Source organism: Dipodomys merriami, unplaced genomic scaffold (assembly GCF_024711535.1).
Source record: "Dipodomys merriami isolate MVZ:Mamm:240054 unplaced genomic scaffold, mDipMer1.0.p SCAF_1, whole genome shotgun sequence".
In the NCBI taxonomy this organism is placed as follows: Eukaryota; Metazoa; Chordata; class Mammalia; order Rodentia; family Heteromyidae; genus Dipodomys; species Dipodomys merriami.
Window position 1 is genome coordinate 91,433,861 of NW_027202270.1, and position 23,911 is coordinate 91,457,771.

At 47.3% G+C, this 23,911-nt stretch overlaps 3 protein-coding genes across 10 annotated transcripts in view; 2 read left to right on the top strand and 1 right to left on the bottom strand.

The window, feature by feature from the left end:
• Positions 1–4,638: 4,638 nt before the first annotated feature.
• Positions 4,639–8,042, top strand: Il25 (interleukin 25). Its single transcript, XM_070042087.1, has 3 exons — positions 4,639–4,675; positions 4,836–5,074; positions 7,787–8,042. The coding sequence occupies exons 1-3, from the start codon at positions 4,667–4,669 to the stop codon at positions 8,040–8,042; spliced, it is 504 nt and encodes a 167-aa protein (XP_069898188.1). The 5' UTR covers positions 4,639–4,666.
• A 956-nt stretch (positions 8,043–8,998) lies between these two features.
• Positions 8,999–12,811, top strand: Cmtm5 (CKLF like MARVEL transmembrane domain containing 5). 8 transcript variants are annotated; one of them, XM_070025374.1, is made up of 5 exons: positions 8,999–9,014; positions 9,107–9,506; positions 11,026–11,178; positions 12,105–12,197; positions 12,389–12,811. In XM_070025374.1, exons 2-5 carry the CDS (start codon positions 9,381–9,383, stop codon positions 12,794–12,796), a joined length of 780 nt encoding a protein of 259 aa, XP_069881475.1. In that variant the 5' UTR covers positions 8,999–9,014; positions 9,107–9,380; the 3' UTR covers positions 12,797–12,811. The 8 variants fall into 8 exon arrangements, with proteins under 8 accessions (XP_069881475.1, XP_069881504.1, XP_069881485.1 ...); XM_070025403.1 differs by lacking the exon at positions 8,999–9,014 and having other exon boundaries at positions 9,016–9,225; positions 9,340–9,506; XM_070025384.1 differs by lacking the exon at positions 8,999–9,014 and having other exon boundaries at positions 9,016–9,225; positions 9,355–9,506.
• A 2,218-nt stretch (positions 12,812–15,029) lies between these two features.
• The window catches only part of Myh6 (myosin heavy chain 6), a 30,384-nt gene continuing 21,502 nt past the window's right edge, over positions 15,030–23,911 (bottom strand). The window contains exons 33-39 of the mRNA XM_070025350.1: positions 20,890–21,198; positions 20,131–20,334; positions 18,782–18,907; positions 18,413–18,688; positions 16,327–16,422; positions 15,421–15,555; positions 15,030–15,108 (exon numbers count right to left, since the gene is read on the bottom strand). Coding sequence (XP_069881451.1) covers positions 15,085–15,108; positions 15,421–15,555; positions 16,327–16,422; positions 18,413–18,688; positions 18,782–18,907; positions 20,131–20,334; positions 20,890–21,198 — 1,170 coding nt within the window. The 3' untranslated portion in view covers positions 15,030–15,084. The remainder of the gene's footprint in view (positions 15,109–15,420; positions 15,556–16,326; positions 16,423–18,412; positions 18,689–18,781; positions 18,908–20,130; positions 20,335–20,889; positions 21,199–23,911) is intronic.

Sequence of the window (23,911 nt, forward strand, 5' to 3'; positions counted from 1 at the left end):
TCTTTTTTCTTTTTGTCAGCTTGAACTCTGGGCCTGGGTGCTGTCCCTCAGCTCTTCAGCTCAAGGCAAGCACTCTACCTCTTGAGTCACAGTACCACTTTCAGTTTTCTGGTGGTTTATGGGAGATAAGAGTCTCATGGACTTTCCTGCTTGGGCTGGCTTTGAATCATGATTCACAGATCTCACCCTCCTGAGTAGCTAGGATTACAGGCATGAGCCACCGGCACGCGGCTTCCCTGTGTTATTTTCTTCGTAGAACTTGTTATCATCAGAAATTACCTTGTTTCCTTGGTTGTTGGGCTGGGAAGGTGGCCCAGTGGTAGAGCGCTTGCCTTGCATGCATGAGGCCCTGGGTTCGATTCCTCAGCACCACATAAGCAAAAAGAAAAAAGCCGGAAGTGGCGCTGTGGCTCAAGTGGTAGAGCGCTGGCCTTGAGCTGAAGAGCTGAGGGACAGCGTCCAGGCCTAGAGTTCAGGCCCCACGACCGGAACCACCCCCCCCCAAAAAAAGAGAAATCCTTGGTTGTCATATGTCTTCTCCTAAAATGTAAATTTTATGTCAGTTACCTTATCTGGCTTGTTCAGATGTCATTCTACAATTTAGAACAGAAATGCTTTCTGTATAGTAGATGCTCAATAAATATTTGGTGAGTGGATGAATGACAAAGGACAAAGCTATATAATCCCAACTTCTCCTTGGGGAGATACTGTCCCTGTGCTGGGGGTACAAAGTGTCTGACAGCATTGTCACCCAGCGCTCCTAACCATCCCTTCTCTCACTTTTTTAAAAAAATTGAGATTAGATGATTACATAAATTTCACATATTTCACAGTATTGTGGAACAGTGATACTTAGTTAAGGTCACAAACACATTTTAACCTTCTCAAGGCAAATTGTCATTATCATGGTCTATGAAAGTTGTGAATTCTATGAGCTTTGACAATACAAATTATGTCTTCCACATCAGGTGATGTGTACATTTCTTTCCTTTTGCTTAGTATAGGCTGTTCCCTCTTTCCCTCTCATTCCTCCCTTCCCATCGCTGTCTTTGTCTTGCTTAGTTCTTTTTCTTCTATGTCCGGTGCAGCCGATGGGCCCCTTTATGGTTATTGCACTCATTATCTTGCTAACTCCAGTTCTCCATCTGTCTCTCAGGCCAAACTGGGTCCTCTTTGAAAGCAGATTCCTGAGCCTAAGCATTTTGCAGCGGATTATATTAAAAGTAATTAGCAACCTAACTGGACATTGGTAGCTAACACCTGCAATCCTAGGTACTCAGGAGATTGAGATCTGAGGATCATGGTTCAAAGCCAGCCTAGGCAGGAAAAGTCTGGGAGACTCTTATCTCCAGTTAGCCACTAAAAAGCCAGAAATGGAGCTGTGCCGTAAATAGTAGAGTACCAGTCTTGAGCAAAAAAGCTAAGGGACAGCACCTAGCCCCTGAATTCAAGCCCCTCCCCCAAATAACAGCAATTAGCAACCAGTACCAATATCAGCTACAAATGAGAACATGAGAGGCGTGTTGTGGAGAGCTCCATCTGTGCCAGACATTTACCCTTTAGTTGCTGGACCCTAGGCGGTTGTTCATGATTGCTACTTACTTGCAGGTGCAGTAATATTCCACCATTTTAATACCCAGTGGTCTTGCCTTGGGGAGATGAATACAGATGAACTTTAACTGGCTTGCTGAGTCCTGTGGATACTACACTATTTCTGGAGTTGAGGTCCAGAATAACTAAGCTGCTTGGTGCTTTTGTGGTCCTGCAGGTGTATGTCTCCCTCCTCCCAGCTCCTGCATCAACACACATGCCTACCAAGGAATTGGGAAGAACAGAGAGAGGACACAAGGGGAAGAGTGCTCAAAAGCTGGACCAAAACTTCAAGGCAAAAGGTGAGGACTTGAATATCTTTCTGGAAAGGTGCAGGACAAGCTTATTCTAGTTCTCTGCAAGCCCCAAGAGCATTTCCAAGCCAAGGGTTGGAGGTATATTCCATCACGTTTGCTCTGCTCCTTCCTTGTATACCCCAACCTCTTTTCTCAGGGTCCCAGCAATAGAATTCTAGCCCTCTTTTCCATCACATTAGACCCAAATGGGTGTGGAACATGCTGGGAGGATACCCTTCCTGCTGGGTGAACCTTCCTTGGCTCCCGCCCCCGGTATTCTCCCAATTGCCACCCCCATATCCCCACACCCCCGAGGATTCCCTGGAAGCTGAGGTGACTCAGGGATTCCAAAACTAGTCACCCCAGGAGGAAACCCTCTGGAAAATGTTTCTCATGGCAGGGAGTCACCCTAAAGAATCACACAAAGCTGCTACGGAGGAGATAAGGATGGAGGCTGAGCAAACGGGGGTGGGGTGGGGGCACGTGGCTCAGGTACTCGGGTCAGGCTTGGTCATTATGAGATGGGAAAGACTGTGTGGTGAGAGGTGTTTCCTCTGCCTAAGGAACAGAAGCAAAGAGCTACCCCCAATAGGCTTTCCTGAAGGGCAAGGTCCCAGTCACCCAGTCCAAGACCCTTCTGCAGAGTCAATAGTTGGAATAAAAAACTGGAGTCATTTCCAGCCCCTTTGAACACCTTTTCCTGCACAGAGGTCGAGGGCAAGATCCAGTTCTGCTCCCTCAAACTTGGGGATCTGATAGGAGGAGCAAGGACACCCATAGAAATCCAGTTCTTTGAACACAGTACTGCTCTAAGAGCCTGTTCTGGGGTTGAGGGTTGCTTAGGAACAGCAGAAGCCACCCTGAGACCATGTGCCAGACCAAAGGCTAGGAAACAGGAAGCAGGAACTGTGGATTCCAGACAGCAGGCAAAATGCCTAAGAGGGCAGGAATGCCTTGTGGCTTTGGGTAGATACAACCCAAGCCCAGGTGAGCAGGAAAGCATTCCCAAGGAGTGGGGGGCTCCCCTTTCCTCACAGCCCACTAAAGATTGCCATACCTTCCTGCCAGAAACTTAGATTTGTTCAGGGCTGGAATGGAAAAGTGGCTCAAACCCTTTCTAATTATGTGACCTCAAGTAGGTTCCTAAATCACATTAGGTCACACTCAGTTTCCTCATCTGTAATTGGAGGATAATAGTTTCCATGTCCACGGTCTTCCGGTCAGGATAAAAAAAGTGATACATGTGCAGGGCTTAGCATCATGCCTGGCACATGGGCATATATGGAGCAAAAGCAGCATCGTATGAAGGGGAAAACACATGTCTGGGAGCATAGAGGCAAGGGTGGGTTGAGAGTGGGTGATGATATTCCTGTCTTCATAGTTCTTTCTAAGTATTTGTGCATTTCAAGTCGCCACTGGTTTCTACTATGTCACCTCCAGCTCTCCCTTTCCTCTCAGAACTCACCAGAGCAACTTCTCTCAGTTTTGTAGAATACTCTCTACTACCCTCTCTCTCTTTTGGGGCTGCCTTACCTTCACTGTAACATTAGAAAGATTCCCCCTCACTCTAGGTGTTTTAAGTTATTCCTAGTTCCCTTTGTTTATTTCCCGAGTCCTTGGTTACTACAGGAGTATTTTCTGAGGGAAAGCACATGCAAATCAGTATGAATTATTCTAGAGACAATGTCTGTGTATGAGTGTGTTGGGGTGGGGTGCTCCATGGGTTGGAAGAACCAGGCCTGGAGGAAAGTAAATGTGTACAAGTCCTCTCCAGCAAGGGGGGACCCTAGTCAATCTCTGTCTTTCTGGAACATGAATATTCCCTCCTGGCTAGTAGAGCCCCATGTTACCAAGAGATACTGAAGTTGAATGTATCCCTTCACTCCCACTTACCACCCATGGCCTGAGAGGGGCAGCTATCCATCTTGCTATCAATCTATTTATCTTGCCCCTAGGCCCCAACAAGTCAGATCTCCTGTTGGGTCTCAGGTAAAGTTGTCACTGTGCGAATCCTCCTCCTTGCTCCACTATCTCATCGATGCAATGGGAACAATCACCCACAACTTCTTCCAGCAGGCCTTGCCCATCCAACCAACAGACTGCTGCATCAGAGCCTTCCTGGTGAATCTGCAGGGTGAAGCCTAACTTAATCCCAAGGAAAGAGGCCAGGGAAAGTGTGGGGAAACAACTGGACAGAATGAGGGCAAGTCATGGAGTGTGTAATGGACAATGAAGGTGACATCCTAGATGATGGGTTTGTAGGAATTGGGAGGAGAGAACAAAGGGGAATCAGGGTCAAAGGAAATGGAGTGGAAGGAAAGTATTCACTAGCGTGTGTCATCAGGGACATCTGGGAAGAAGGGAAGAGTCGAGGTTAGACCCTAGGTGGGAGGTAGCAAACCAAACAGGGAAATCCCTATAAGGCCAGTCTACAAAGACCCGCAATAGTAGAATGCTATTGCTTTTACATCCCCACGCCCTGGAAAACTGCAAAGATCAAAGCTAATAATCATGCTCATCACAACTTCCATGAGAGGAGCTTTTGGAAATGCTTTCAGGTTTTGTTTTGGTTGTTTTGTTTTTTTTTTTTTTGCTTTGTTTTTCTTTTCTTTTTTAATCTCAAGACACTCCCTCCAAAAGATAGTGGAAATAAATTTGAATAAGCAAAACAGGTTTGCTGAACATAAAACCAAGGCTCCTTGCCTTCCACACTCAGCCTGCTTCCAGAAGGCCTGTGTGTCAGTGAGACAGCACCTGTGGCTGAGCGAGCAGCAGCCAGTATGAACCAGGTGAGCCCGCTGATGGTTGGCAGAGGATGCTGCCATGAGGGGGGAGGGGGGCCAGTCTCCCAGCTCCAGGATCTCAGGGAGCCACTGGGGGTGAGGGGAGGCTGGATACAACGTGTCCAGATTTGGTGAGAACAGTTCTCTCACTGGTCTGTGCCTACAGGTGGTTGTATTCTTGGCAATGATCACGGGAACCCTCAGTTTTCGGGTCCAGAAGGACTGCAGCCACTTGCCCAGATGTTGCCCCAGCAAAGGACAGGAATTCCCTGAGGACTGGCTGAAGTGGACCACTGTGCCTGTGACTCCCCCGGCACCAGCCAGCCTCCCCCACAACCCAGCATTCTGCAGGGCCAGCGAAGACGGACCCCTCAACAGTAGGGCCATCTCCCCCTGGAGATACGAGTGAGTCTGCTGTCCCTTTACTGAATGCCTGCAAAATGTCACCCAGATGTGCTGTCAGGACACACATGAGGAGCTCTCCTTAATTCCAGCCTACCTTTCTCTCCTCTTTTTCTTTGCCCTGCTCCCTCCCTTTCTCTTTTAATAACAGAAAGTCTGGCAAGGTCTAAAAGTTACACAGATCTAGATTGGAGCATTGGGTAGTTTTGAGCCAATAACTGGCAAATTTTCAAGGCTTCTTTTCAAGTCTTCTTCTTCTTCTTCTTCTTCTTCTTCTTCTTCTTCTTCTTCTTCTTCTTCTTCTTCTTCTTCTTCTTCTTCTTCTTCTTCTTCTTCTTCCTCCTCCTCCTCCTCCTCCTCCTCTATATAATGAGATTAAAGCCTATGGGGCTAATGTGCAGATCAATTGAAATAATGTATGTAAAGTTTGTAAAATTCAGTTGAGACCTTTCTCTCCCTCCCCCCTCCCTTCTTTCCTCCTTCCTTCTCCATGGTGGTTCACTTTTTTTTTAAACTAAATAACAGGTGATATTAAAATGATAAAAGCATAAAATATTCTAGTACCAAATGCTACTGTCCAGAGCTAGGAAGAGATGAGAAGCATGCTACAAAAATTAGCCACTAAACTTTTCAGGGCAGGTGGGTGGTAGGATCCTTGGGCTGTTATCTTTGATCATAATCACGGTTATCTTATTCTCCTGTACAGTATACCACATAAATACTATAATTCTATCTTCATGCCATGATGTGAAAAATACAAGGAATCCCTGAAATACAGACAAAAAGCTAACTACGAAAAATAATGACATTAGGGATCACAAACATTTTCTTCTGTATTATGTCCTCATTGGGAGTCTGTTCCTATTTCCCATGAGTCTAGTTCTATTTAGCTTTGGCTTGGGGATGGATAGAGTTTAGTGTTTTAGGGAGGGGACCCCTTTGACTGAGATTAGGTTTTAGGTGGAAAATACTTTGGTCCTGAGGCAAATCTGACTGTATGAGAACCTCTTTGGGAAAGTTGGGTGCCAGATGAAACTGATTCAGCTGGGTCCTAGATTCCTTGTTGGGAGGCTGTGAACCCTTGATCTGTCTCAGGGTTCCCCAGAGGGTTCTGTGTAATACTCATCGATGAAATGAGGTGCAAATATTCATCTCAGAAAAAAAACAACAATATCAAACAAGTTTAGAAAAAGGCAGCTTCTGCTCTATTGGAGTCTCATTTGACATCAAAACCTTTACTTGCAAGGTATTTCTTTCATTAGCTGAACCCCAGTTTGCCAAGGTTTGTCTGTATGGAGTAGTCTTACATGCTGGGGGTTTTCTGCTTAGAGTACGGGGTATCTACTTTTCCATGGCTTTTAAGCCTCTTTCTCCACCATGAAATCCTTTCAGAGTAGGTCTATGTCTTCCCATGAATCCCTAAGTGTGATAATAATGTGTGCTTGGACACAGCTCCCCCTGGGGAGTAGAATTGGAGAGTGCTAGTCTTCATCATATATCCTTCTATATATTTGGCTGTCAGAACAATGTATAGTTTTGCAACAATAGTAATGAAAAAAAATTCTAAATGAAGCTGGGTGCCAGTGGCTCATGCTTGCATTCCTAGCTTGCATTCCTAGCTGAGATCTGGGGATTTCAGTTCAAAGCCAGCCTGGGCAGACAAATTCAAGAACCTCATCTCCAATTTATCAGCAAAAAGCTGAAAGTGGAGGAAAAGCCAAAGAAGAGTGTGTGGCCTTGAGTTTAAGTCCCAGTATCAGAGCTTGAAAATTACAAAATGTAGTAATAAGGATAATATTGCATAAGGAGCCTTATGCTGGAGCCTCTTGTATTTATCAGAAGGAAGCAGAGCTTGTCTGCTGGAGGCTGAAGCAGGAGGTTACTCACCCTCTCCCATTTTCTTATGGACTCTGGACCAGTTGGAAAGCAGCTCTTTCATCCCTTCTGCACACTTACAATTGAGGAAAATAAAGAAGGGGGTGCCTTGATTGAAGTCATACAATAGGTATCAGATCTGAGGTACCTACTGCTGGGCACTGGTGGCTCACACCTGTAATCTTCACTTCTCAGGAGCCTGAGATCTGGGAATTTCAGTTCAAAGCCCAGCTTGGGGCAGGAAAAACCACCCAGAAATGGAGCTATGAATCAAGTAGTAGAGTACCGGTCTTGAATGAAAAAAGCCAAATAAGAACAACAGGCCCTGAGTTCAAGCCCCAGTACTGGCATGCCTGCACGTGCGGGTGCCTGTGTGTGCGCACACACACACATGCATGAAGGAGGAAGAGGAGGAGGAAGAGGAAGAGGAAGAGGAGGAGGAGGAGGAGGAGGAGGAGGAGGATAAGGAGGAGGAGGAGGAGGGAAGGAAGGGAGAAGAAGGAGAAGGAGAAGAAGAAGAAGAAGGAGAAGGAGAAGAAAGGAAAGAAAGAGAAGAAGAGGAAGGAAGGAGAAGGAGAGGAAGAGGAAGAAGAGGAAAATTAGAAGAAGCCAGGTACCATGCAGGTATAATGGTGTATGTCTGCCCTATACTGGAGGCTGAAATAGTAGAATTATAGTTTTGAGGCCAGACTGTGCTACAAGATGAGACCTTGTCTAAACAAACAAACCAATAGCCAAATTGTCAGCAGCACCATTTCCTTCCTCTAGTCTCCCCACGCCACCCAGCCCTCCCTGCTTCTGGCCTGACTCACCAGATCCTGACCAGTACCATCTTTGCAGGTTGGACAGAGACTTGAACCGACTCCCTCAGGACCTGTATCATGCTCGCTGCCTGTGTCCACACTGTGTCAGCCTACAGACTGGCTCCCACATGGACCCACTGGGCAACTCAGAGCCTCTCTACCACAACCAGACTGTCTTCTACCGGCGGCCATGCCACGGGGAGCAGCAAGCCCGGCACCGCTACTGCCTGGAGCGCAGGCTTTACCAAGTCTCCTTTGCTTGTGTGTGCGTGCGGCCCCGGGTGATGGCCTAGTCCTCTGCCAGCCACCAGAGGCTTATGCCTAGATGGGAAAACTGGAGCCAGGTGTCCAATCCCTTTGCCACAGTGGGCCAAGGTATCCAAAGTCTTGGTTCTTCCAGAGAATTACCTGGAACAGCAGGATCCTGGGAGAGGATGCGGGGGCGGGGGGGGGGAGGGGGAAGGGGGGGGCTTGGGGAGAAGCCTACACTTTTGCACTTTTTTGGAAGCACTTTTGGAAGGTAGCAGCTTCAACTTAAGGCTGCTAGAAGCTGGTGTCCTGACATTTCTTCTCAGGGAAGAGTTACAAAGCATTACCCACCTCTCTAGAAGCCACACTTTGGGCTTTCTCTCTTCTCCTATCTCCAGCTGCCCTGACCCAGCACAGGCACTTTGTTGATTTTTTTTCCCCCTTTGGCCCTCCATTCATTCATTCATTCATTCATCAAATACTATGAAAGCATATGCTTTGCACGTACCCGGCTGTAATGACTTATCCTTTTACATGGATCATTTTGAGGAGGAAACTGTTCTTGAAATGGAGAATTTTACCAAATAAATATCTATATTTAAAAATGGTGTCCTCTGTCTTTGGCATCCGTGGCACCTGAACACCCTGTAGTTCTCCTTAACACCAGCCCTTACCTACTGCTTATCCTGCCTGCTCTTCTTGTCCTCCAGTTTCCCAGGTGCTCTCCCGCTCTCTCTTCTCTCTAGCTCTTTGGCCATCTCTGAACACCAGGGTGGGGGCAGGCCAAGCTACATGCTGGAGAAAGACAGAGGCCCATTGAGGTACTTGCAGTAGGCACACAGCGCCCCCTTGTCTCCTCAACAATCTGCCTTTGTCCTCTGGTCCTGGCTGCTGCAGCTTGGTTCTGGGGGTGCTGCCTGTGCTCAGCTCCCACCCATCCTAAAAAGAAAAAAAAAAAAAGAAAGGATCAGCCAGATGAAGGTTATGGGAGGAGGCACAAACTTCTTCAGACTTAGGTCACAGGGGTTCCTAGCTCGGTGCTTGTCTTTCTGCTTACTTCCTAGCTCTTCTGGCTTCCTTCTGACCTCCTTCCTTCTCCCTTTTCCAGGCTGGGTTGGGCTGGAGTAAGAGAGGGCTTAACCACGCCTCCCCCACCCCTCCCATGTCCTGGGGGCTGGTGCAGGACACAGAAGAGGCACTCTGGGCAGCTGGGTGAAACACATCTGGGTAGGCCTCCCCTGACTGTCACCTTCTCTTGGAGCCCCACAGACAGGGCCCTGCTTGACTTTAAGATTTCTTTAAGTGTCTTCCTGCTCCTGTCTATTTTCCCCCTCCTGCCAGCTTTTGGTTTCCTAGGACTGTGCCCCGTGAGCCTGACGGAGATGTTCAGCGCTTGGAATCGCTGGGACCGGCCTCCTGAGGAGGGGGCAGCTGCAGAGCTCCAGGGCTTCGCTGTGGACAAGACTTTCCTGTCTTCCCTCAAAGGCATACTGCTGGAGACTGAGCTGGTAACAGCTACTTCCCCAACCTCATGTCGTGCCTCCATTTCTCCCATCCCTGGCTCCGTGGTGCAGCCCTGTGCTGATCTCTGCTCAGGCTCACCAGTAACAGTCCCCTTCCTGGGCTTTCTGAATCCTTCTCCTGATCCCTGCTGCATCTTCTTTATCTCCTACTTCTCCTTCTCCTTCTCAATCTCCTTCTTCTTCTTGGTATTAGTACTGGGGCTTGAACTCAGGGCTTGGGTGCTGTCTCTAAGCAATTTTGCCCAAGGCTGATTCTCTACCACTTGAGCCACACAACTCCACTTCCAGGTTTTTGGTTATTAATTGGAGAGTTTGGTGGACTTTTCTGCCCAGGCTCTTTGAACCACAATCCTCAGATCTCAGCCTCTTGAATAGCTAGGATTACAGGTGTGAGTCACCAGTACCCAGCTCTACTGGGCCTTCTTGCTGCCTCTCCATCCAGAGGCACGTACAGCAAGTTTAAGTTGCAGCAGGACAGAGTGAAGTTAGATGGAAGAACAACTTTCTGAGATACTGAGGGGATATAAGACACAGGGAAGGAATGGATGGGGGAATGTGGTCTGACTTTCCCCAGCCTTTAACATAAACTATCAAAAAGGCAGACTTCCTGTAGCTACACTAATGGTGACTGCTGCCCATGGATATCTACTCAGGAAACGAAGTAGCTCCTGGTTACTTAGTAAGAGCACAGTGCCAGCCTAAGGCCTCTGCATATCTGCTATCCCATATGGCCAGGAAGTGGCTTTTTCTAAGCCTTCTTTCTTTCTTTCTTTCTTTCTTTTCTTTCTTTCTTTCTTTCTTTCTTTCTTTCTTTCTTTCTTTCTTTCTTTCTTTCTTTCTTTCTTTCTTTCTTTCTTTCTTTCTTTCTTTCTTTCTTTCTTTCGAGTCCAGTTGTGGGCCTGAACTCTGGGCCTGGGCACTGTCCCTCAGCTCTTCAGCTCAAGGCTAGCACTCTACCACTTGAGCCATAGCACCACTTCTGGCTTTTTTCTTTTTCGCTTATGTGGTGCTGAGAATCGAACCCAGGGCCTCAGGCATGCAAGGCAAGTGCTCTACCACTGAGCCACCTTCCCAGCCCTAAGCCTTTCTTAAGGTGGAATCAAAAGCTATGGTTCCTGTAAGTGGAGTTTTAGGCACTCTGGAGTGAAGAAAGCATTAATGGGACCAGTGATGCCTCCTGAGGCATAGGAGCTGTAGGCTCAACTTCAGGGGTCAGTGTGTACCTTGTATTTGGTGCATCTGGGGACACCATTTCCTGGTGGCTGTGGTCAAAATATTGGTGCTACTATGATCTCTGGGCTGATGGAAGCAGGAGGTTGGAGATGGCCCCTGATTGACAAAAGGTTTGGAATGGTGGCCATTGACACTGGAAATTGGAGACATGCCTGAACTCTCCTTCTTCCTCACCAAAGACCAGTAGTAGGTGCCACTTGGGTCAATCCAGAGTAGGGAAATCCTGTGCATGATCCCCTCCTTGGCAATTCCCCCATGGTTGGTCCTTCAGGCTCTGACCTTCATCATCTTCATCTGCTTCACGGCCTCCATCTCTGCCTACATGGCTGCGGCACTGTTGGAGTTCTTCATCACACTCGCCTTCCTCTTCCTATACGCCACCCAGTACTATCAACGCTTCGATCGGCTTAACTGGCCTTGTTTGGTAAGGAATCCTGCCACTGCCCTGTCCTGGTCCTTCCCTTCCCCCTCTGGTGGCTGCGCCCATCCGAGCTTTGCTCCATGCTGTACCCTGTGCTCTAAACAGTGCTTTTGATCTGGGTGCTGATGGCTCACACCTGTAATCCTAGCTAGATTGAAGGATTGTACTTTGAAGCCAGTCCTAGCAGAAAAGTCTGCACAATCAGCTAATAGAAATAGAAGTGGCTCAAGTGATAGAGTACCAGTCTTGAGCAAAAAAGCCAAGCAAGAGCACACACACAGACACACACAGACACACACAGACACACAGACACACACACACACAGACACACACACACACACACACACACACACACAACCTAACCCCCCAAATAAGCAACAAACCCTCTTTTCTTGGACCCACACTGGTGACACACTGAAGGGCCCCAGCTAAAGTGGAGGACATATATTCCTTAGATCTGTTCTCCCATTTACCAAAAGCCCAGTCTCTGCTCTGCCCCAACTGGTGCTCCTGGCTGGTCCCCACCACCACCCTCAGCCACTGCCCCTGCTTGTTCTGCATTCGCCTGCTTCCATTCCCTGGTTAGCATTGTGGGCCCACTCTCTCCAAGGTGCTTCTTGGCATCCCAGGACAACCTTATGTGAAAATTCAGAATCTTCTCTGTAGATTCTATGTGGAAAATGAACTATGCAACTTGTGGGTAGGGACAGGAGAGAGAGACAGAGAGAACAAAGGAAGGATGACATTGTCCAAAAGGAAATGTACTGTTTAATGGATTTATGAAACAGTAAGCCCACTGTGTAATACCTTAATAATAACAACAAAATTATATTTAGAAAATCAGAATCCTGAGGCTTAGGGAGCTGATTAGTCTGTAAAATCTCTAATGGTACCCCCTCTACTTTCTGATGTCACTCCTTACTCTCCAGGATTTTCTTCGCTGTGTCAGTGCCATCATTATCTTCCTGGTGGTATCCTTTGCTGCTGTGACCTCCCGGGAGGGAGCTGCCATTGCTGCTTTTGTGAGTCCAGCCCTGCAGGGCTCTTTAACCCCTTGGAACCTCTGGCTAGTGTTAACACACTTCCTGTGCCCAATGCTAAAGCCAGTGATTGGGGTCTAGACCATACTCCTCTTCTGATTACCCACCTTCCTCTCCCTTAATTCATTCGTCCAATAGCCTCTGCTGTGCACTCTCTGTTTCTCCTCCCACAGGTTTTTGGTGTCATCCTCATTTCTGTCTTTGCCTACGATGCTTTCAAGATCTACCGGACCGAGATGGCACCCCAGGCTACCCAGGGTGAGTGTCTGTGCCCTGAGAAAGAAGATGCCCCCAACTCTGTCCCAGATAACATAACCAGACATGGCTTCCTTGCCTGGGCTCCATCTTCACAGGGGACCAGCAGTGACTCTAGGCTTACCTGGCTCCCAGACTCAGCCAGACACAGAGACCATGGAGCTCAAACACCTCTCCTTTGGATTCACTTGCTCCCCAGCCCACTGTTCACCCCTGATCAACAGAGACATGTGCCTAAGAAGTCACTGGGGACATATCTGATGGGGCCAGAGAGGAGGGGGGAGGGGAAGGGATGTTACTGTGCTCTCAAGTCATTTCCAAATTAAAAGATTCATAATCTACCGCTGAGTCGTTGACTTCTTCTTCAGATTTTGGGCAGGTTAGGAATGCCAAGATGTATTCATGGACATGTCTGGAGAAAGTCCTGGCTCCTTGTCTGGGACCAGGTTTGCGCAGTGAGGAGGTAAAAGCTAGCCCAAGATCAAACTTCTAAAACTCGGACATCAGAGGAGGGAGAGATCCCCATAATGCTGTGTGCAATGCCACTCTGGTGTGCTTGGAGGTTGGGCACCTGGAGTTGTGTGACTGAGAGGGCACACAACTTACCTGATGGGAGGAAGGGCTCAGACAACATCTGGGTACACACCTGTTGGTAAGCTTGGACTGAGGTGCCTGCCTGGGGTGTGTGCAGAGCGCCCCCTTGTGGTGTGGGAAGAGGAGAGTGGTGAGTGGTAGGGATGAGGGCAGCCTAATTCATTAGAAGAAAAAATGTCCAAATGCTGGCACTGGAAGAGCTCTTAGACATTATCTGGTCCCATGTCCTCATTCTTCATAAGAGAAATCTGGGGCTTAGTTAGGAGAAGTGATCTTATTTGTAGCAGAGCTAGGGCTGGAACCTAGCTCTCCTGAGACCTCAATTGGTGCTCTGTATACTACGCTGAGCCCAGCTAAAGCTTAAAAAACAAAAATGCATGGGCTGGGAAGGTGGCTCAGTGGTAGAGTGCTTGCCTTGCATGCAAGAGGCCCTGGGTTCAATTCCTCAGCACCACATAAGCAGAAAAAGCCAGAAGTGGCACTGTGGCTCAAGTGGTAGAGTGCTAGCCTTGAGCTGAAGAGCTGAGGAACAGCACCCAGGCCCAGAGCTCAGGCCCCATGACTGGCAAAAAAAAAAAAAACAACAAAAAAACAAAAATGCAATGTCCTAGAATTATCTTCATATCCCTTCACCAGCAGACCCACCTTCCCAACTTGCCTATTCCTCAGCATACATTTCCTGAATATCTAGTGTGCAGATCTTGTATGGGGTACCAGAGATTCAGAAGTGACAAGCAGACCTGTCATCAAAGCCTCCAAGGTTGGCAAAGGGCTCCGTGATGAAACTATGGGAGAGTACAGCTTGGAGAGAGTTTGAAGCAGATACTCTCTGGTCCATGACAGTCTAGTGTGTCTAGTGCCTCTAGTACTGTCAAAAAGCCCAGAGGAGGGCAGGGATTTGCTCTGAGCAGAAGGTCAGGACCAGATCCATTCTCTGAGCAGCCTCAGTAGGGGTTTAGAAAGAGCGGAAATGCAATGTCGGTGTGGGAATGAAAATGAGATGTGCATTGCCCAGGTTTGGTTCACACTGCATACCAGTTTGGACTCAGTCTTAGCAGACCTCAGTGTCTTGGGATGTCTTCATGGTGAAGTGACCTACAGAGGTTGGGGATATGGGGGGAGTGGTTCTGGGACTGAATAGAAAAAGACTTACCCTGCATCCCTTCCCTGCACCCCCACATCCTGCTCTCTGTATTTTTATATTATAATTATATTAATAGTATAATATATGGGCAGATGGATGCTGGAAGTCTATGAGAAACATATGTGTCCATCCTGTCTTGTACCAAATGATTTTGTGGGCCTTATATGCCCATGGATCAGATGTTCTGCACTCCTGAAACTTGTAACTTGTTGTCCCTTTTGACCCCTTTGTTTTTCCTGTGTGTGTATGTGTGTGTCTGTCTGTCTGTCTATCTGTCTGTCTGTGTCTGTGTCTGTGTCTGTGTCTGTGCATGCATACATTGGTATTGGAACTTGACTTCAGAGCCTCTTATTCTTGCTTGGCTTTTTCTCTCAAGGCTGGTGATCTATCACTTGAGCCATACCTTCAATTTCTCTCTCTCTCTCTCTCTCTCCTTCTCTTCCTCCCTCTCTCTCTTTCTCTTTCAAGGCTGGCACTGTACCACTTGAGCCATACCTTTTTCTCTCTTGGTGGATAATTGGAGTCTCATAGACTTTTCTGCCCAAGAGAGTGCCAAACTATGATCCTCCAATCTCAGTCACCTGAGCACCTGGATTATAGGTGTGAACCACTGGCACTCGTTATTGTTTTCCCATTTTTTGAAATTTCTCTTTTTCTTTTGTTTTTCCTCGACTGGGTAACTGAGCAGGGCCATGCTACCTCAAGCAGGATCCACACATCTCTGTAGATGTGAGGGCTTTGGCTCCCATAGCTCTGATACAGGGGCTGGCCACCAACCCTCCTGCTCTAGGATGGCTGGCTGGTGGAAAAGACAGTCAGAGTCAGAGTCAGGTGTCTTGTTTATTGTAGGTTGGCGACATCAGTTCTAGGGTGGTATCACTCTTCATCATGCATTTTTTGCTGAGGAAGGAATAAGATGTGTAAGGGGCAGCTGGGAAGATGGCATGAGAAGAAGCCCTGACTTTCCGTCTCCTAAGGGAGAACCCCCTAGAAAGTGAGAGGTTAGGCCTCAGGGATCTGGTCATTTAGAAGGCAGGGCTGAGGCTTTCTGCAGAGGCTCCAGTCTCTATGGAGGCCTGTTCTGAGCAGGAGCATGCACGGATGGAGTCTCAGGTTATGAGTGTTGTAGGGCTGTCAGGGCTGCCCAAATGTAGCGTGGGCAGTGTGCGTTCCGAGGGTCATGCATGTCAGGGATATGTCTAAGGGACAAACCTTGGCACCAATGTCACGACTCTTGGCTCGCAGCTTGTTGACCTGGGACTCAGCGATGTCTGCCCGCTCCTCAGCCTCATCCAGCTCGTGCTGTACCTTCCGGAACTTGGACAGGTTGGTGTTGGCCTGCTCCTCCTGTGAGGGGATCAAGGAGACGAGAGGATGATGGGCTGTGGGGGAGGGGCTCCCAGCCTTTCAGGGGTCTATCTGTGTCTCCAGGCTACTCACTCATCACTCATGTTCCTGCAGTAGCCTTCCCAGGGGTTTCCTGCACTCCTGCACTCCCAGGGGTCCCCTCCCCAAATGTGTCTAGTACTTAGAATCCTTCATGCCCAGGAGGAGATCACTTGCTGCCAGACATGGCTCCTATCAGATCTGGCTACACCATACCTATTCCCATGGACTCAGACAGATGTTTATTTACCTGGGGGTGGGGTGTCTTGCAGGGCTACTCCCCCATGCCTCATGCCTACACTTTTCTGCTCAGCCTGATGTCTTCCCTTCTGCCCTATGCCTAGTTAGGTCCCCTTCCAAACCCAATTCTAATGCCACAATCATCTTTCTGTCTTCAGTACCATCTGCCTCTGCCCTGCATTAGCATCTTAGATGTCTTGAGGAATGATGAGGAAAAAGCTGGCCACCACCATTGCTCAAACCTACATACTCAGGGATGAAATAGGAGGATGGAGGTTCAAAGTTAGCCCAGGTAGGAAAAAAATCCATGAGCTCTTATCTCCAATTAACCAGCAAAATGCTGTGGCTCAAGAAATAGAGTACCAGCCTTGAACATTAAAAAAAAAAAAAAAAGCTAAGGAATACTGCCTATGCCCTGGGTTCAATCTCTAGTACTGGTTTGCAGTACTCACACTCACACACACAAAGACAGGGAGAAAACCATGGACTCACTGCCTCCTCAGCCTGGCGCTTGTAGGCTTTGACCTTCAGCTGCAGCTTGTCTACCAGATCCTGGAGCCGCAGCAGGTTCTTCTTATCTTCCTCAGTCTGGGGGTTGGTGGGTGGGAGGAGCCAGTTTTAGGAGAAGGGCAAGTACAATCACCTTTCCCTTCACATCTCACTCTCCTCCCAGGCCCCAGCTGCCCCTCCCTCCAACAGCCTAGATAAAAGAAGAGTAGGGAAGATTCCATCTTGTATTTGTAGGTCAGTAAAACAAAAAAAAGTCAAAGGGGCAAAGTATGCTTTTCAGCTAGGGACCCAGAAAGCAATAAGGGGCACTGTGCTAAGACTGGAAGAGGGAAGGGGAGCTTCAGAACCAAATGGAACTCCACAATGTGGTCAGACAGAGACACTGGTCTAGTCTAGCCTTAGGCTTGTGAACAGAGTTCCACATGCAGCACCAGGAGCTCTCTTGACCAGTGTCTCAAAGGTTATCAGAAGACAAAGCTGGGTGCCTGTGGCTCATGCCTGTAATCCTAGCTACTCAGTAGGCTGAGATCTGAGGATCGAGGTTCAAAGCCACCCCAGGCAGGAAAGTCTGGGAGACTCTGATCTCCAATAAACCACTAGAAAACCGGAAGTGGCGCTGTGGCTCAAGCGGTAGAGTGCTAGCCTTGGGCTGAAGAGCGCAGGGACAACACCCAAGCCAGAGTTCAAGCCCCACGACCGACTAAAAAAAAAGAAAAAAAAGAAAAAGGTTATCAGAAGAGGAATAAGCAAGAAGGCAGGAAGAAATTATTCTAATTATTCTAATCTATCATAGCCTAAGATTCCAATACACTGTCCTGGGCCAGAATTCAGGTACCAGCATCTCTGACTTCAATGTCTCTTGATGATTCCTATCTCCACATCATAGGATGCCATTTTCACTTGTGCCCACAACAGTCCTACAGTTCTGCATCTATGATCTCTTTCTAGTGCCTCTAGTATCTACCTGTCAAATGAACTAATGCCCCATATCTCCTCAGGCACAGGAGAAGTCAGAGGTCAAGGGCAAAATGACTGAGCTGTATTAGATATGGCGGCCTTAGAACATTCTGACATGCTTTTCTGTATGGCTGTCTCTGAGTTGTCTAGCTCTATGAAAAACCTGACCTGACTTATGTTCCTGAATTGCCACATGATGGCCCTCCTTGTCTGGCTGGAGAAGAAAGATTCTTTTTGCTTATGTGGTGCTGAGGAATTGAACCCAGGGCCTCATGCATGCAAGGCAAGCGCTCTACCACTGAGCCACCTTCCCAGCCCGAGAAGAAAGATTCTCTAGACTTCTGAAATCTTTGTGATAGTACTATGAGTTAGTTAAGAAAAAAAAAGAAAAGAAAAGAAAAGAAAAAAAGAAAAATCTAAGGAATGCTAACTAAAAGAAGTTTTGGAAGGGATGGGAAGGGGAAACAAAGGAGGAGGCTACAATGCTTGATAAAAAATGTACTCATTATCTTGCCCATGTAATTGTAACCCTTCTGTACAGTATTTTCACAATTAAAAAAAAGAAGTTTTGGGATAGGAAAGTCTATGAGACACTTATCTCCAGTTAACCATTAAAAACAAACAAAATGGAGGGGAGGGGCCAGGTACTGTGGCTCACGCCTATAATCCTGGCTACTCAGAAGGCTGAGATTTTAGGATTGTGGTTCAAAGCCAGCCCAGGGAAAGAATGTCCTTGAGACTACTATCTTTAATTAACTACCATCGCCCTTCCCGCCCCCCCCCCCCAAAAAAAAGTAGAGTTTTGGCTGTGGCTCAAGTGGCAGAGGCCAGCCTTGAGCTAAAATGCTCAGGGCAGTGCCAGGTCCTTCGTTCAAGCCTCAGGCTGGCACAACAAAATAAAAAATACAAAAATACAAAAGCTTTTGGGAAGTAGAAGTAGATTCTTCATTTGCTACAAAGATCATAAACTAATGAGCTGACTCCAGAGAATGTGAAAGAAAATCTCCAGAGAACACTGTGAGGAAGAGACGATAAGAATTCTGCCTGGCATTCCTGGGTGGCATTCCTGGGTGGCTTTCCTGGGTGGCCTTCCTGGTCCACCTGCCCGCACCTGGTAGGTGAGTTCCTTGATGCGCCGCTCACTCTTCCTCATGCCCTTGATAGACTCTGCATTGCGCTTCTGCTCCGACTCCAGCTCATTCTCCAGCTCCCTCACTCGGGCCTCCAGCTTCTGTAGCTGCTTCTTGCCGCCCTTCAGGGCGATCTGCTCTGCCTCATCCAGCCGGTGCTGCAGGTCTTTAATGGTCTGCTCCATGTTCTTCTTCATGCGCTCCAGGTGGGCGCTTGTGTCCTGCTCCTTCTTCAGCTCCTCTGCCATCATGGCCGCCTGTGCAGAGGAGAGAGGGGGCTCGTGGGTTGGTCAAGCCCTCAGGCCCTGGCTGCCCAGCTCCAGAGAGGGCAAGTGCAGGAGGGGACTCACGTCTGTGATGGCCTTCTTGGCCTTCTCCTCAGCGTTCCTGCACTCCTGCACTGCCTCCTCCACTTCAGTCTGGAGCTGGGACAGATCTGCATCCATCTTCTTCTTCTGATTGATGAGGCTGGTGTTCTGGATATAAGGAGAGTAAACTATCAAATATACTTTGTTACCTTATTCCACATCTTTATCTAGAAAGAATTAAAAGCAGTCATATTTTCAAAACAAGCCCAGCTAGGTACTGGTGCTCACACCTGTAATCTCAGCTCTTAAGAAGGCTGAGGTCTGGAGGCTCAAGATTTGAGGTCAGCAGAAAAAGTCTCTGAAACTCCATCTCCAAAATAACCAGCAAAGATCAGAGTTGGAGGTGTGGCCCAAGTGATAGAATGCCAGCTATGATGGAGAAAGATGACTTTCCTGAGGTCCTGAGTTCAAACCCCAGTAATGTATTTATATATAGGAATATGGAAAATGGACAAACTTTTTTCTAGATTGGGTATCAATGGCTTATGCTTATAATTCTAGCTACTCAGGAGGATGAGATTTAAAGATCCCAGTTCGAAGCCAACCTGGACAGGTTGATGTCTGTGAGACACTTACTTACAATTAACCACCAAAAATCTGGAAGCACCAGTGGTAGAATGCCACCTTTGAGTGAAAAAGCTAAGGGACAGCATTCAGGCCCTAGTACCAGCACACACGCACATGCACATGCACATGCACACACACACACACACACACACACACACACACACACACACACTAATATTTTGGAAATGATTATAATTAGAGAAAAATGTATCAGGCTAAAGAAGAGGGTACAAGGTCAGTGGATAGAGTTGTTTGCGCAGATACTAACTTAAAGAACCACATTCCACAGGGCACTGCAATTGATGGACACAAACTCACTCATTGCAGAGTATTACTTAACAGGGTGAGCAGCTTGTGGAACATGATGTTCTAGCCAGAGTTCAGTTGCTAAGGAGATGTAGTCATGCTTCTCTGAACTCTTATATTCTCATTTTTGCACAGCAAGCTGGAGGCTGTCTTCTAAATCAAGGATACTGAATAGAGATTGCATTCTACTACTCTCTGTTAGGTGATTTTGGCAGGCATGACCAATCAATCATCGCATTTTTTAGCTTTGAACTCTAGACTCCCTTCTCAAGATACAGATTCTGGCAGCTGATACTAACAAATGAGAATTGACCTAACAGGTGAAATAATGTGTGATCCTGATGGCACATGCTCACTCAGAACATGTGGTTTCTACAAATGTTCTGGACTCTCACACTCAGCACACTTTGCACAGTGGCTGCTGACCCCCCTCTTTCCCCCCCCCACCACACACACACCTGGGAGTGCAGCAGCTGCACCCGCTCACTGGTCTCAATCAGCTCCTGCTCTGCCAGCTTCCGAGACCTCTCAGTCTGCTCCACCACAGCCCGAAGCTCCTCCAGCTCCGCCTGTAGCAGGTTGTTACGCCGTTCCACAATGGCGATGTTCTCCTTCAGGTCGTCATTGGCACGGACTGCGTCATCCAGCTGCAACTGAGTGTCCTATGGGGGAAGCATGATGCAGAAAAGCCTTGATCTCATCACACAGAGGCCTCCCATCCCATCCTGTCAACTTCTGGTTAACTGGAAGAGGGGAGTCTGTTGTCTAGTCTTGGAAGTTAGGCTAGTCCAGGACAAACTGATCCTCAAGCCTTCAAGTTTAGAAAAACAAATAGTTCCCACTTTCTTTTCTTTTCTTTCTTTCTTTCTTTCTTTCTTTCTTTTTTTTGTCAGTTGTGGGGCTTGAATTCTGGGCCTGGATGCTGTCCCTCAGCTCTTCAGCTCAAGGTGAGCGCTGCACCACTTGAGCCATAGCATCACTTCCAGTTTTCTGGTGGTTAATGGGAGATAAGAGTCTCATGGACTTTCCTGCCTGGGCTGGCTTTGAACCACGATCCTCAGATCTCAGCCTCCTGAGTAGCTAGGATTACAGGCGTGAGCCACAGGTACCCAGCCCACTTTCTTATGTTTATTAGCCCAAGATCCTTTTTTTCTGAAGTTCACTGAGTTTCTGGACATTCTACTCACTCTCACTTCGAGAGTCCATGCTTGTGTTACCTTCAGGTTGGCTTGGGAAATCTTCAGGTGCTTCTGGGCCTCTGAGGCTATTCTGTTGGCCTGACTGAGCTGGATCTCCATCTCATTGAGGTCACCCTCCATCTTCTTCTTCACCCGCAGGGCCTCATTGCGGCTGCGAGTCTCTGCATCCAGGGAGGTCTGCAGAGAGTCCACCACGCGAAGGTGGTTGCGCTTGGCCTGCTCCATCTCCTCATCCTTCTCTGCCAGCTTCCGCTCAATCTCTGCTTTGATCTGGTTGAACTCCAGCTGGGCACGGAGGATCTTGCCTTCCTCATGCTCCAGGGAGGCCTGGGAGGGGTTGGAAAACAGGTTTGAAACAACAGTCAGGCCCTAGGATGAAAGGGGAGGCCAAGAGGATGCCTGGCCTGGAGAAGGGAGTTGAGAAGAGATAAGGGAGGTGCTGTTGGGAGGAAGGGCTGGACTCTTTGGTCTTCCCAACTCATGGTGTGTGTGTGTGTGTGTGTGTGTGTGTGTGTTTCTGTGAAGAAAAGAGTTTTCTTTTCTTTTCTTTTCTTTTTTTTTTTGCCAGTCCTAGGGCTTGAACAACTCAGGGCACTGTCCCTGAGCTTCTTTTGTTCAAGGCTAGCACCCTACCACATAAGCCACAATACCACTTGCAACTTTTTCTGCTTATGTGATACTGAGAAATTGAACCCAGGGCTTCATGCATGCTAGGCAAGCACTCTACCATTAAGCCACATTCCCAGCCTGAGTTTGTACTTTTCAACTACCAGACCTTGGTACTAATACCGAGAGACTTTCTTTTTTTTTTTTTTTTTTTTGGTCCGGTCATGGGGCCTGAACTCTGGGCTTGGGCGCTATCCCTCAGCTCTTCAGCTCAAGGCAAGCGCTCTACCACTTGAGCTACAGCGCCACTTCCGGTTTTCTGGTGGTTTATTGGAGATAGGAGTTTCACAGTCTCTCCTGCCCGGGCTGGCTTTGAACCGCGATCCTCAGATCTCAGCCTCCTGAGTAGCTAGGATTACAGGCGTGAGCCACCAGCGCCCGGCCCGGCTTCTTTCTTTTTGCTTATGTGGTGCTGCGGAATCGAACCCAGGACCTCAGGCATGCAAGGCAAGCGTTCTACCACTGAGTCACCTTCCCAGTCCTACCGAGAGACTTTCTGACCCACTTGAAAATCACAGGAAAAATTCTAAAACCACAAATTCAGAACTTTGTTTCCAAAGTTCCTCATCTTTTACTGAGAAAAGTTAGAAGAAATTGTCATGTTGACCAGATAAGTTCAAAGAATCAAATATTATGTTATTTCTCATTTGTGTGAGCTAGACTTTGTTGTTGTTACTGGGGGTTGAATTCAGGGCCTGGGCACTGTCCTGAGCTTTTTTACTCAAGGCTAGCATTCTACCACTTTGAACCATAGCTCCAGATCTTGTAGGGCTGGCTTGAACAGTGATCCTCAGATCTCAGCCTTCCAACTTAGCTAGGATTATAGGTATGAGCCATGAGTGCCTGTGAACTAGACTTTTAAAGAGATACACACACACACTACACTTATACACACATATACACACATCTATAGAACTTGATTGTAAGAATGGGACTATTTGGGAAGATGGGGAAGGGGGAGAGGGAAAGAGAAAGAGAATGATGGAAGGTGAATAATACCAAAATACATTGTGTCTATGGATAAATATGAAGAGAACTCACTGAAGCCAGGAACTGGTAGATTATGCTTGAAATCTTAGCTACTCAGGAGCCTAACATCTGAAGATTGTGGTTCAAAGCCAGCCCAGACAGGAAAGTCTGTGAAACTCTTATCTCCATAAACTAGCAAAAAAACTGAAGGTAGAGCTGTGGCTCAGAAGTAGAGTGCTTCCTTTGAGTAAAAAAGTTCAAAGAGAGAGCCCAGGGCTTGAGTTTAAGTCCTCGGACTGGCATACACACAGAAAGAAATCTCATTGAAAGCTGTTAAATGACAGGAGGGTTGAGGGACTTAGAAAGAGAGAGCAAGAGAGAGGACTACTCTGATTAAAGTATAATACATGAATGTGCAAAATATAATGGTGAATTAATTGGTGTAACTAATATACACTAAAAAATGAATGGTAGGGTATAAAACAGGTTCTATGAAAGAGGAAGGTAAATGGAAAGAGGATGGATGAAGATGAGTATGGTCAAAGTTCTATATATGCACATATGAAAATAGAAAAATCAATCCAGTTGGAACTGTTTTAAGAAGAAGGGGGAATAAGAGAATGATAAGGATTGAGGCTGATAGGGTACATTGTATGCATGTATGGAGGTGTCACAGCGAAACTCTCTTTGTACAACTAATATATACTAGCACTTTTTTTTGCCAGTCCTGGGGCTCAAACTCAGGGCCTGGGCACTGTCCCTGAGCTCTGCCACTTGAGCCACAGCACCACTTCCAGTTTTTTCTGTGAATGTGCTACATGAGGAATCGAACCCAGGGCTTCATGAATGCTAGGTGAGCATTCTACCACCGAGCCACATCCCTAGCCCATAAAAATCTTAAAGTTAAAAAAAGTTAGAGGCCTCTAAACTTACTAGCTTCTTAAAATGCACAGCACAGTAACAATAGCTAATATATAGTAAGTGCTAGAGTATGTTACCTCATTTAATCTTCGTAATAATCATACTTATAGGGTATTACACTATAGGGCATGAAAATTAATTCAATCTTAGAGATGGGGGACACTGAAATATTAGGTTAAGGAGTTTGCCTGAGTATGGTAGAGGTTCCCAAGACAGGTTTCAGGCTCAGTTTATTTGAGTGTAGAGCCCTTGTCATTGCCCACTGTCTGAGCAGGGTTTGTTTGTTTTGGTGCCAGTATTGGGCTTGAATTCAGGACCTGGGCTCTGTCTCTTAGTTTTCTCACTTAAGGCTGATGCTCTGCCACCTGAGCCACCTTCACCTCTGGCTTTTTGGTAATTAATTGGAGATCAGAGTATGATGAGCTTTCTTGCCTGGGCTGGCTTTGAATCTAAACCCTCTGATCTCAATCTCCTGAGTAACTAG